The sequence below is a fragment of the Crocuta crocuta genome, unplaced genomic scaffold, assembly GCF_008692635.1.
Source record: "Crocuta crocuta isolate KB4526 unplaced genomic scaffold, BGI_CrCroc_1.0 scaffold7, whole genome shotgun sequence".
NCBI lineage: Eukaryota > Metazoa > Chordata > Mammalia > Carnivora > Hyaenidae > Crocuta > Crocuta crocuta.
This window is the reverse complement of record NW_027531904.1, coordinates 7,888,881-7,902,102: the sequence shown is the minus strand read 5'-3', so window position 1 is coordinate 7,902,102 and position 13,222 is coordinate 7,888,881. Positions and strand designations below refer to the sequence as shown.

Genomic DNA, 13,222 nt, shown 5'->3' with positions numbered 1-13,222 from the left:
CCCGTAGCCACTCGACAGACACTCCCTGGGCGCCTCCCGTGCGCTGGGCCCTCCGCCAGGCACTGGGGACATGAAGACAAACACAGCAGGTCTCCCCCAGGAGAGGGGCAAGAGCGGACGAGGGACGTTTAGCAGATGCAGCCGCGAAGAGGGGGCATCTCCAGGAGGGGGAGCCGCCTGTGCAGACAGAGCAGGTGCGCCTGCCCGGAAGCGAAAGCGGCGTGTGCGCCAAGGACGGTGCTGCAGCAAAAGCGGGAGGAGAATGAATGCAGGCTCTCCGTCCCCCCGAACCTTCTAAGGCCACCTGATCGCCGTGTAAATACTCGATGTTCCCACTTCCCGGCCGAGCCCAATCTCGAACAGCCTGTCCCTGCCGGGATGCCGCTCCGGCCACCGGCTCTCAGAAGCACGCTCGGGGACCACTGTGGGGGGACTGTGGGGTTCACACCTCAGGCAGACCGCAGGCCCGACGGAGCTCGAGCCAGGCGCGCACCCCAGCGAGCGCACAGCACACAGGAGCCCTCGAGGCACCCGGCCGGTTCACGGACAGAAGGCTGCACCGGCCTCCGCCGCCCAGGGCTCGGACCCCGCACCGCCTGCGACTTCCACTCTGCGCTCTCAGTGTCCTGTTCCCTCGGGGGCAATCCACCCACACTGCCCCATCTTTTTAGTACAGAAAAATGAGCAACATTTCCTTGCTGTGCTGGGTAAACCTAGGGAACCCTGGAGAAGCAGCGAGGGTAGGAACCGTTCCGCACCTACAAACAGCTGCTGCCTCCACTGCTGAGTTAACGCTATGCTCAGCGGCAGCGCCATTAAAAAACAATTTTTTTTGAACAATTTGTTCATTTTTTGAGAGAAAGACACAGTGTGAGCAGGGGAAGGACAGAGAGAGAGAGGGAGACACAGAATCCGAAGCAGCTCCAGACTCTGAGCTGTCAGCAGAGTCCAATGCGGGGCTCGAACCCATGAACTGCAAGCTCATGACCTAAGCCAAAGTTGGCAGCTTAAAACCAACTGAGCTACCCAGGCAAACCCCCTCAAAAATTTTTTATGTTCATCTATGTTTGAGAGAGAGAGCGAGAGAGAGAGCGAGAGCGCGCGTGCATGCGTGCGAGTGGGGGAGGGGCAGAGAGAGGGAGACACAGAATCTGAAGCAGACTCCGGGCTCTGAGCTGTCAGCACAGAGCCTGATGCGGGGCTCAAACTCACAAGCTATGAGATCATGACCTGAGCCAAAGTCGGACGCTTAACCGCTTGAGCCACCCAGGTGCCCCATGAGCTCCATTCTGGTTATGGGGACACTAAAAACTGGTTGTCTTGCATGACTTATTACAAGTCACTGCTGGGAATGCAGCAGACTTTCAGAGAACTTTCTTGGACATTCTCAACAGCTGACGCATTTGTGGACTGCCTGCTGTGTCCTGGGGCCACCAACCTCCCAAAAGCCAGGTCAGCAAGCTGCCTGTCAGCCCTCCTTCTCCCTGGCGTCTCTGCCTCCTCCAGCTGAGAAAGCTCGCTTTCTCCAGAAGCAGGGGAGCACTCCAGGTCCTCGCAGGGCCTCTGAGGCCTGTGCCGACGGCCCCGAGCCCGGGCACGGGACAGTACCTGTAAAGTGTGCTGAAGCCCCCAGTCCTCACTGCCCGGCCTGGAGCCTGATCCGTTCCTGGTGAGCCCGTTCCTGCCCGTCCTGTCATCCTCTGAGCTCCCCAGGCCCCTACCCAAGAAACAGAGCGCAGGTCTCTCATGAGCAGAGACGCACGCTGGCGCGCGGGCGCTGTGCACGAACGCTGGCTACGCGAAGGACTTCTGCATCCTGCTTCCCTACACACGCCTTCCGTGTCTGCTACTGCTGCCCCCACCCTCGGCACTCAGTCTTCCTGCCCCACCTCCTCTCGTCCGGAGAGCTGCCCAGGCCTGAGACGCTGCCTGGCCTCTCCAGACGCCGCCAGACATCTCCACCGGGCCACGCCAGGCACCTTAGACGGACCAAGTTCAAACGTAAGCTTGCTGTCCTCTCCCCGCACAAACCTGCTCCTTCTTCTGCACTATTTTCATCCGTGTCATCCAGTGGCCAAGCTAGAAATCTTGGTGATGTTCTCGAGTATTTCCCCTGTATCCCTCGCACTGTGCTGGCTCCCACGTCCTACTGATTACACCAAGTGTCTCTTGAGTCCAGACTCTGCCTGGAGAAAAGACTCTGCCTGGAGTCTTTTCTCCAGACCGTCACCATGGCTATCTTTCCCGGAAGGGGTCCCTCTCATTTGCCAATTTAAAGAGACTCCCTGGCCGCCCTCTGCTTGCAGGAGGAAACCCAAGCTGGCCTGGCCTGACATCGCCTGTCTCGATGGCTCTGTGAGCACTGCTCGTCCCCCGCAGGAATGTTCTTCCTGTCCTCGGGCTGCCCCCACACTCTCCCCAGAGACCAGCTCAACCCTCATGTCACCACCACGGGCACGTGACCCCCCTTCTCCCCACTGTGGCACTACAGAGTATAGTCTGTTCAGATTACTGCTCCCTTCCACCCGGCAGTGGACTCCATGTTCATTTCCGTGCCGGGAGCCAGGCTTGGGGCTGAATCCCCACCAACTCAAGGTTTGCAGACTGGACAGATGACACGGCATCTTTGGTGACAAAGGGTATCATGTGAAAACCACACAGCGATCAGGAAAAGGGGACATGTGCTGGGAATTTATCACTTTTCTGGATACCCAGAAGCCGATCCCCCTTCCTGGGAAGGCAAGGACTCCCCTCCTCCGTTCTGTGTCGGCAGCAGGGGAGTGGTGAGCCGGGCCCAGCCAAGCGAGGGCTTCCGGCTGGAAATGAATGCCCGCGAGTGTGGCCAGGAAGCAAGGCTGTGAGGAAGCCACCGTGCCCATGGTGACGGCGGGATCGGGCCAGGACGTCAACAGAGCCTCAGTGACAGCAGCACACTGCTCTGAGGGCACGGCCTCGACGGTGGGGACGGTCGCCCAGCTTCCTGTGCTGCTTCTCAGATCAGTTCTTAAGCTTTTCTGTCCAATCTGTGAGCCACCCTATTTCCTTCCACTAAACTCCCTTCCTGCTTCAGAAGTGACCGCGCTGTGTGTAACCAAGGGGCCTGAGGGCCGCTTACTGCCTTCCCAGGGCAAGACCGTGGTCGGCAGAGTCTCACGGACATAAGGGTGGTTACGAGGCTGGGGGGCGGGGGGAGATGGGGGGGACTCCAAACCCGAGACAGAATGGCCCGGCACAGACGCAGCCTGGGTGGCCCTTCCCTTGCCCGACACCTAGGACTGGGTCACAGATGCCCCTGCCAGTCCTGCCCTGCTGCTGCCCGGCGGCTGACACCGAGGTGGCGTTTAACCCTCGGAGCTTCCGTTTCTCTCTCTGTGACAAAGGGGTGTTGGCAACAGCCAGGCCTACTTCACAGGGCTCGTCTGAAAGAAAATAATATCCAAGTAGAGGCGCCCCATGACCTTGCAGCATCAGGGTCAAATTCCCGGAGGGCCTGCACCTGCTGGCTCCACCTCGACCCTCCAGCCCCCCCTGCCCTCCTGACCCCGCATGTCTACAGGGCATAAGCACGCTCTTGGGTGCAAGAGCCAAGATCTCTCTCCACCTCGGGCTCCGTACTCCCCTCCCTCATCCCTGCGGGTCCCTTGTGAATGCCTCGCTGGCCAGCGCGTTCACAGCTCTAGCCCCGACCTCCCTGAAGGACTCAGGGACAAGGGCTCCGGCTGCTACAGAAACGGTCACGCTACTGCCCTGCTTCAAAGTCCCCAGATGCCCGCTACCTACGGACCAAACTGGCACCTCCTACCTGGCATCCAGGGATCCGTTGTGATCCCAACTGCCCTTTCCACACTGACCGGACAAAACTCAGTCCTGTTTTTCTTTGAACATGTTCTGACCTTTCCCTCCTCTATGACTATTTTTATTTCTGGAATGCTTTTCTTTCCACACCCCTCTTCTTCAGGTCCACCTCTCCCTGTCTGGAACTTTCCCCTCCTCCTCCAGGCCACCATGGCGCCGCTGATCCTTTCCCACCCACCACCGATCACTTCTCTCGCTGCTGTGTGCCCTGGCTATCAACTGGCCCCTCTCCCTCTCGGGGGGAAGCCCTGACTGCTCCAAGTGCATGGTGCAGCCCTCTGGACCCCAGGCAGGCTCTGCTGCGTCCTACGTGGGTGACCCTTGGGCAGGTCATTTAGCACTCCAGGTTCCCTGCCTGCAAAAAGGGNACTGCAAGGTTTTAATTACATACACTAATTCAAGCACTTAGCACAGGGCTGTGGGCACAGAAAAACACCTAGAATGAATGAATATGAATGAATGAATGAATGTTCTGGCACTGAAGGGAAACAAAGAGTCTTCTCCCTGGAGGCTCCTACGGGCTGGCTGGGCGACTGGACCACCGCCTGGCACGGCAGGTCCCCTGTGGCCGGCACAGCCCAGCCTCTTGCCCGGGGTGGCCAGAGCAGGGAGCGGGCTGGGCCACAGCACGTGCTGCGAGCAAACAGGCGATTCCAGCCAGGGAGAAACCCCTGCGCTAACACAGATGTGGGCCTGCGACGGTGGGGTCCGAGGCGCGACAGGGAACAGATACGGGGTGAGCCGAGTGTGATGGGGTCCAGCTCCCTGCTCACAGGCTGCAGGGGACGACTGTCAGATGAAGATGTCCCGGCTCAGTGCTGAAGCCTGACACCCGGTGCTGTTGCCTCCTGGAGCACAGATGAGGCCAACAAACCACAATTTCCTCAACACGTCTTCGTGCGACTTCATGCACTAGAGGTGAGCAGTTCTCTCCCCACCCTTGATGCCCATCAGAACCCCCACAAGTGCTCGGGCCCCTGGACTAGTCACCCCGGCCAGGGAGTCAGGGAGAGAATCACGGTCATGGCGCTAGGAAAGCAGTCCCACCTGCGCACAAGGCGCCAGACAGAGCAGGGGTCTGTTTCCCTTTGTTTCAAAAGTTTGAAGGCCCCTAGCAGGGAACACGGAGCAGCGTACCTGTGTGAGGGTCAGACTGAACACTTTCACTTCGTTTCTCAGCCTGGAAATGAATGTAAAAGCCGTTAGTTCCGATTGCTACTCGTACAAGCAGGGTCATCTCGGTGGGGTACACCTGGCGGCCCAGGGCCCCCCTTACGTACCTTATTGTTGCCACTGCACACTCTGATAATGGACACATAGTGTCTAATTTTTCTGTAAGTAGAAAACAATGTGTTATTTCTCTCCTGGCTCTCTAATCTGACGGAGACGTAGCTAATTGATTTTCATCGTGAAAGACACAAAATGTTTGGAGGAGAGCGCTTCTATTATTTGTGGCCAAGGCCACCAAAGGCACACCAGAGTCTACGGACACCCTCTGGTGTCTGTAGACAAGAAGCTAGGACTCTTCAGTAAAAATAGCACGATTCTTTCAAGTCATCACAACACAGAATAAAAACACCCGTGTTTTAAAAAATGGACTCTTGGGGCACCTGGGTGGCTTAGTCGGTTAAGCGTCCGACTTTCGCTTGGGTCATGATCTCGCGGTTCGTGGGTTTGAGCCCCGCGTCGGGCTCTGTGCTGACTGCCAGCTCAGAGCCTGGAGCCTGTTTCGGAGTCTGTGACTTCCTCTCTCTCTGACCCTCCCCTGCTCACTCTGTCTCTCTCTCCTAGAAATAAATAAAAATATTAAAAAAAAAAATGGACTCTTAACCAACCAAAAGCCTTGAAGTCCTTAGCATGTTTTCATGTTCATAGGCCTCTGTATTGATGTTCTTTCTCAGGTTCTAACACACAGCGTGCTCACTGTGTGCTCATGGTCATTCAGGGCGGCGCCGGAGGCCACGCTGGGGGCCAAGGCCACACACAGCTCAGAGCGTGGGGCGGGAGGCACTGGAGACAAAGCACCCAGGGCTCATCCCGGAAGTCGCAAACTTGACTCCTCACTTATTTACTGGGCCTTCCATTTTTCCACTTTTCCCCTGGAGAATTAAATCCCTATATAATTACTGCAAAAACTTTGGAAAGGACACAAAAAGGCAAAGAATCAGAGCAGAGCCCACACAGCCCTGCCTCCCTGAGGCGACCGCCAACCGGCAGCCAAGCCTGGTGACCAAGCGTGTGAGCCGTGCGGACAGCGCAGCGGCCGGACCCTGGGCCAGAAACCTCGTCTCTCAGGCCTCAAGTTTCCTCATCTGTAAAATGAGGATGACTGAGTGCTGATGCCACAGTGTGTGCTTAGGATGCAATGAACTGACATCTCCCAGGCGCGGAGAGCCTGCCCGGGGCAGCGGGGGAGGGGAAGGTGCCGGGCTCGAGGAACAGAGCAGCTGGTGGGACCCCCACTGCCATGGCTCTTCCTGCTCTTTTCTTCCCTTCTTCTATGTTCAGGATGGAAATCACACAGTGGGTATGATTTTACATTTTCATTTTTGCATTTATCTTAAGCATTTTCCCTGACTGTTTAATTTTCTACGCTCGTCATTTCTAACGGTTGCACATTTTATTGCTGGGTGTCCTGTAATTCACATTCATCATTTCCCAGCGTTCTTCTGATTTAAGATGGACTAAGACACACCACAGGGCTCCTGCTAGACGACCCTCTGGAATCTGCAGGCACCTCTGTTTTCTATGAGAATTGCTATAAAGGGTAGTGTTTTAAACACTTTTATCTCTTTGACAGGCCTATGCAGAAATAATACACAGGCTATCAAATTAGGTAAAAATCTTCTAAATCCAGGGAGCCCAGGAGTTAGTGTTCCTCACACACAGCTTAATAAAGTGACACTCTCATTTAAATACATCAGTCTCTTTTGTGTCTGTGCAGCTGAAGCAAGACCGTCTGGAACTTGGTGGCTCCAGGTCGCAAGTGGGAGGGCCAGGCTGTAGCCACAAGGAATGGTCTGGAAGAATGTCATTCTTGGATGACATCCGACTTTGTTATAAGTCTTTTAAATTTCTGCCTGCGGTTCCTAACTTCCGTCAGTATTCAGAGCAAATTCTGCAGTAAAGCCAACCAGAGCGTGCCGACCAAAGTATGCAGTTTCCACTCACCCTCCCTGTCCGATGACAGGTATTATCTTCACGTTCTGTTGGACACTGTCTCCGTTTTTCTTTTTGGCATGGTAAATTCCTTGCCACTCCTAAAAATGGAACGTAAGCATCATTACACCGTGTGTTGCGAGCACAAACCCAAGAATATCTTCTGCTCACGTCTGGATTCATGTACCATGGCTAAAGCGATTAGGATAAAGAAATGATCCCAACCCCAAACGTGATTTTGGGTAACCTGCCCATCTCCCCAAGTCTGTGTCCTCCGGGGCTGCTGACAAACGGCAGCCCCCGCGGCCTGAGTGGTGACAGGCCAGGGGCTGGCTGCCGGCAAGAGGCCCCGGGCCCGAGTGAAGAGCGCGGCTCCCTTCCGCACACGGGTCCTATCCTTGCTCCCACCTGTGCGCAGGGGAGGGCGGTGCAGCCTGCGCCCCTGCACTGGGGAGGGGAGACCCTCAGGAGCGGCGGGGCTGCGTGAGGGCTGCGGGCTGCGGCAGGTACAGCCCGGTCCGGGCTCAGGAAGAACACGTCGGCGGGGCTGCAGTACCTCTAGCCGGGCTCTTGTGAGCAGACAGAACATATAGGGACCTTTTTAGAACAAAACCGCAGCCTGGGACAGCAGGTGGGCAGGCGCCGTGACCACAGTGAGACAACAGGGGCTGCGTGTGGCTCCCGTACCCCTGAGGTGGTGAGGGTAGGCCAGGGAGGGAGTGGGGTTCTGTCCCCACCCGAAAGGTTCTGAATCCCTCTGAGAGTCACCAAGGTCCCCAAGCTCTAAATATCCCTAAAACCCACTGTGGGACACTGAGCTCCTAGGCTGCTCCATAGCCTCCCTGCCCTTCTAGATCCCCCAGGACCCGGGGCTGACCCAGGAGGGAAGCCTTGGTGGCCTGGCTCCAATCTCCTGGCCAGACCCTCACACAGGGTCAATTCTGGAGTCTTCCATGCATACAGCATGGCAACCTGCGTGCCAATGCCAACAGAAAACCTCATCTTCAGGCTCCCCTGAGAAAGCAGACGGCAGACACCCAGATGTTCTGACAGAAGTGACAGATGGTTACCGACGTTTCCCAACGGGCTTCTGAGAACACTGGGCGCCACGGCAGGACTGAAGTGAATGCCTGGGAGCTCAGCTCCGGGCTTACGCGGCCCAGAGCAGAAGGGAGGGGAAGCTCTTCGTCGCTACGGTTCTGAGGGGAGACTGGCCTGTGCCCGGAACAGGCAAGGACTAAACAGGGGTCCCTGGGCAGGAAGGTTCAATGTGCCCTCCATACCCACCGCCCACATACCCCCCAAGGGGGCTTCAGCAGACGGGTCCAAGACTTACTTCTGAAGCTCTCAATCAAGAGAAACAGGGGAAACTGGTTGTGGTGATGTGTGCAAAACTCTGTGAACAGACCAAACACCAGAGAATTGTAGACTTTAAGTGGGTAAATCACATGGCGTGTGGATTCTCAATTATTCTCAATAGAGAATAATTCTCTCAATAGAGCTGTCATATAAAAGAGAGAGAGAGGGAGAAAAATGGAAGACCAATTCAATCCATCAATCAATTAGCACTTTAAAATATATCTGCAGGATTTTCTCCTCCAATCCTGTCTGAAGGGACGTGGGCACGAAGCAGAGGTGTAAGAAGCCGGCTCGGCGGGAGCGAACAGACTGGCTTCGGAACAGGCCAGTTTAGCCAGAGGCTCTGCTTGGAGAACAGTTTCACATGTAAGTTTTTCAGTTACCAACAGAAACAAACAATAGTTACTAGCACAGATTGTATTTCTTATCATAAATGTTCATCATAAATACCTAAGTTTTAGTTCTAGATCTCAGAATGCGGTTACAGAGACCACATCTGGGAAAGCACGGGGTCCTAACACCACAACCTGTTTGTGGCCTGTTTCCGGCCCAGGTGGCTTTGCACTGGCCTCTGTCCTCGGGCTGAGCCCCCTCAGAACTGCACTGGGGCCCACACCTTGCTGTTTGGGGGCAAGCTCAGCACCGAGCTGGCGTCTCTGACCATCGCGAAGGCCCCTTGTTGGTGCCCAGGGTCTAAGAATGACATCTCTGTCATCCGGCTGTCCTGTCCCCAGGGTCTGCACAAGGTCAACAGTCCGGGGACACTGGAGCTTCTGTTCCCCGAATGGAAAAGGCAGGCTGAGGTCAGACTGGAGAATGCTCGCAGACAGGCCAAGGGATGTGACCTCTACACCGGCCGAGCGACGTGATCCGACGAATCACTCGGATCACTCGGAGTGGGGGTGTGCCAACTGGAAGTGCAGGTCACGGGGGAGACCTGACTGGATTCAGCCACCACAAACCAGGACTGGCAAGAAAGCCCTGCACCAGGTCAGGCCCAGGCAGGGGACTCTCCCAGGCAGGGGTTTAACAGCATCATGGCTGAGTGATGGATTTGACCCTGGAGGGTAGGGAGGAGCCGAAAGTTCTCCAGGGATGGGCGTCCAGGCAAGTGTGAGGACGGCCAACAGGCAGAGACAGCAGAGGCTGGAGGGGATGAGAGGAAGTCGCTGTCAGACAAGGTGATGTCAAGATGATGGCGGGGCGCTGCGCGAGACCCTGGAGGAGAGGCCGGGGCTAAAAGCGGGGGGTGTGGGACATCCGTGTAGGGTAGCAAAGGGGCCTCACCAAACAGGCTGCTTTCTGAGAACAGCGGGGATGAAACACGATGGTGAATGTGGAGGAAACGTGCAAGAAGAGCCAGAGAAGAGGGAGCCGGTGATGGAAGAAAGCAGAGGAAGCGGAGCTCAAAGCTCTGAAAAGCTAGTGGGAGGGCTCCGCAGCCATACATCATTATTACAGGCAGGCCCCTGAGCGGCCGGCATTTGCTCAGCGCCAAGGGACACAATTTCGGAGGGAAGAAAATCCACAATGTCTAAAGAAGAGCACTTGTAAGCCTTCGGTACCTGTGAAGAGGAGGCCACAGGTTCCAGAGCCTGCTTGGCGAGTCCCGGAGACGAGGAAGAGGAGGGACTCGGGAAGGAGACAGACAGGGAGGCAAGCAAGCCTGAGCGTGCAGGCTGAAAATCAAGGTCACCTAAGAGCAATGTTCTCCCAGAGAGTGGCCGCTGGCTGAGAACAGCGGGTGGAGGGGAGCGTCTGCAATACTCCCTGTTTGCACATCTTCAGAATTTCTTCTCTATCCCCAAGGGGCACAGCTGGAATGTGACCCTCCAAAGCCCCCATCACTGTCACCTAACTACTTCCTAAGTCCCCATTCTGGTTCCCAGGACACACCTGAGCTCTCCCCACAGAACCCAGGGCAGGCCGACCCCTCGGCAAGCCCTTCTCCTTCCCCGGGAGACCCGATCAGAAAGGCCATGTACTTTTTCACATCAGAAACCTGCCCGGCTAAGCGGCCTGTCCTGTCACAGCGCAGGCCTGGGGAGCCGGCAGGTTACTGACAAAGGGCAGATGGTTGTCCCCAGGAACTCCGCGACACACAAAATAGATACCCATGTTCCTTTCAGAAATAAAACAGTACTGGTGGCATAATATGATAATCTTTCATATTCTCTGCTCACAACAGATTTTAGGGAACAGGGTCTCAGTTGTTTAAGCTTGAGGCCCTTCGTACCTTCATACGTCGTTAACATGGATCTGGATGGATCCCAGGGCCTGGCTCTAGCCTGCTAACCGCCCCGTCACCACCCCTACCTCCTCTGCGATGGGCGGGGGGCCTCCGTGTTCCTGTGACCAGATTAAGGCATGCGAGGCCATCATCTGTGGCTCGCGCCCGGCTGGCCATACAACAGAGCCACCGGCTGATCCGGCAGCAGCCTGGGGCCCGAACACCAGGATCGGGAAGGTCGTGGGAAAGCTGACCCAAGGCTGCTGGGACTGCGGCTCGGTCACCACCCTCTGAGGACGCCCCTTCCAACCGAGCAAAGGACCCCAGGTAGGCCCGGGCAGGGCGCCGGAGCACCTGAGGGCTCTCATCTGCCTTGGCCTCCATGCTCTTTCCGGAGGACAGAGCCACTGTCTCCAGTGGAAAATCACCGTCCTTGACAGAAAAGCTGAAGGCAGAATGGGATTTGAGAAGTGCCCACTCTGGTTATTGCCCAGACAGCATGTCACTGGGCCGTCGCAGGCAGCCTGCCCTGTCCCTGTTCTCCGTGCTCAGCGCCACGGGAGAGCCAAGGGACACGAACCCACCAACGGGGTCTCCGGGGCCCTGGTGATGTGCTCTGCCGGGCCACGGGACAGGCACCGGCTGGGCCACGGGACAGGCACCGGCCGGATGCCACAGGGCAGCGGGCAAGAGAGCAGGCCACAAGTACCTGCAGTGTCGGAGTCATCAGATTAACAGTCTCTCCCCAACTCCCCAAACTTCACAAGATCCCAGCAGGAAAGACTGTGAAAAGCAGCAGCCTTTTCCCGGTCATCACCCAGGAAAGCCAGTAACAGAGAGGCGCTGGCGGGAGCCACTGCTCTGAGAGATAACCCTTCAGACGGGGCCTGCCTTCCACCTGACCCTCCGGTGCTACGATCATGTGACTCGTCCCATCTGCACCCTTGGAACAGGAGTTCTCTGGGGCAGGAGTGTGTCTACACCAGAACCTAGCAGGGTGTGTGCACACAGGAGGCATTCCAGAAGGGGTTGTACAGATGCAGGAGGCTCCGAGGGTTACTGGGCTCAGACCTGTCCCTGACCTCACTGGCACTCCTCTGCCCACGGCCATGTGCCAACACCGACCACTCAGGAGGTCAATTATTAGAAAGATCAATTGATTGATTATAATGATGAAAAGAGTAATTTTAAGTGTCAATTAAAATCACTCTCTGTAACAGCTGATCACATTCTACCCTTTCTTGGCCTCAGTTTCCCCTCATGTGCAAGATTGCACAAACAGGGACGACACTGGCGGCGCTTCCCCGGGCTTCTGCGAGGAGTGACTCCGATTACCTGGCGTGTGCAATGCTCGGTGAGCAGGAGGTCTCCTTCCTTGCCTCTTTGTTGTGTGAAAGTAACTTTGTTGTGTTTTACTTTGTTGTGTGAAAGTAAAAAAGGGACTGACCTCTTACTTACCTTGCCTATCCTGATGCATGAATTTATAGTATCGAACAAATCAGCCTTCTTTTCATTTATAGGCACCTCTGCAAGCTCCTTCCCTATTAATTCGCCTGCCTGATAGCCCATGGTTGTTTCAAACGCAGGGTTCGCGTACTGGCGGGAGACAAAAGAAACATCAACCAGATGAGAAGACACTTTGAAAAGAGGACAATCACGGTCTTCACCCCAAGCCATCCTGTTTCCCTTCTAGAAACCTCAAGGAGCCCGGAGCTACCCACGACCGTTCTAGACTGTTCTAAAGCCGTAAGAGCGTAAGCCCACTTGATCCCTGGATAAGCCTCTGCTACGGGGACACGGGGCTGGGCTTTCTGCATTGGGCCGGAGGTCCCAGGAGAGGAGATGGCCCGATCCCACTTGAGCACCAACAGAGGAAAGAAGCCACAAGACAGGCCCAGGTTGGGGCGCCTGGGTGGCTTAGTTGGTTAAGCGTCCGACTTTCGCTTAGGTCATGATCTCGCGGTTCGTGGGTTCGGGCCCCGCGTCGGGCTCTGTGCTGACTGCCAGCTCAGAGCCTGGAGCCTGTTTCAGTCTGTGACTCCCTCTCTCTCTGACCCTCCCCTGCTCACGCTGTCTCTCTCTCCTAGAAATAAATAAAACATTAAAAAAAAAAAAAAAAAAACAAGACAGGCCCAGGTTGCTACAAAAGGGTTTTGGATTATGATCCAGTAGAATAAAGCGCCAGGCTGAAGTCTGAAGCACTCAGACCCTCCTCTGCCAAGTCCCTTAACCCCTCTAAGTCTCAGTCTGCCTATCTGTGTAATGGGAACAGAATAACTATCTTGCTGCGCTCGTGTGATACACATGAATAATCAAAGCAGGCTATGAACTGCGCAGTATTTACAGGTGTTAAGACTGGATGGCTAAATTTCAAAGAGGACTACAAGACCAGAAGAAAATGTACAGGAAAGTTGAACATGTGCTAGGAATAATAATAATAAAGCAACAAATTATACTGCTTAAGGTCTGTTTTCCTTGCTAGACATTATAGTATGCACTTCACACACCTTAACCCACGTAGTCCTCAGAACATCCTTACAAAAGGCAATAAGTAATATTGTGAGCTTTAATATTATTCCCATCTGGGGCACCTGGGTGGCTCAATCTGTTAAGTACCGA

At 55.5% G+C, this 13,222-nt stretch overlaps 1 protein-coding gene across 1 annotated transcript in view; it reads right to left on the bottom strand.

Annotated features, from left to right (window-relative positions):
- PDE8A (phosphodiesterase 8A) overlaps nt 1–13,222 on the bottom strand; it is a 168,180-nt gene that overhangs the window by 37,266 nt on the left and 117,692 nt on the right. Inside the window, exons 8-11 of the mRNA XM_077774262.1 lie at nt 12,062–12,199; nt 7,027–7,115; nt 5,136–5,187; nt 4,993–5,035 (exon numbers count right to left, since the gene is read on the bottom strand). Of these exons, the coding sequence (XP_077630388.1) occupies nt 4,993–5,035; nt 5,136–5,187; nt 7,027–7,115; nt 12,062–12,199 (322 nt within the window). The remainder of the gene's footprint in view (nt 1–4,992; nt 5,036–5,135; nt 5,188–7,026; nt 7,116–12,061; nt 12,200–13,222) is intronic.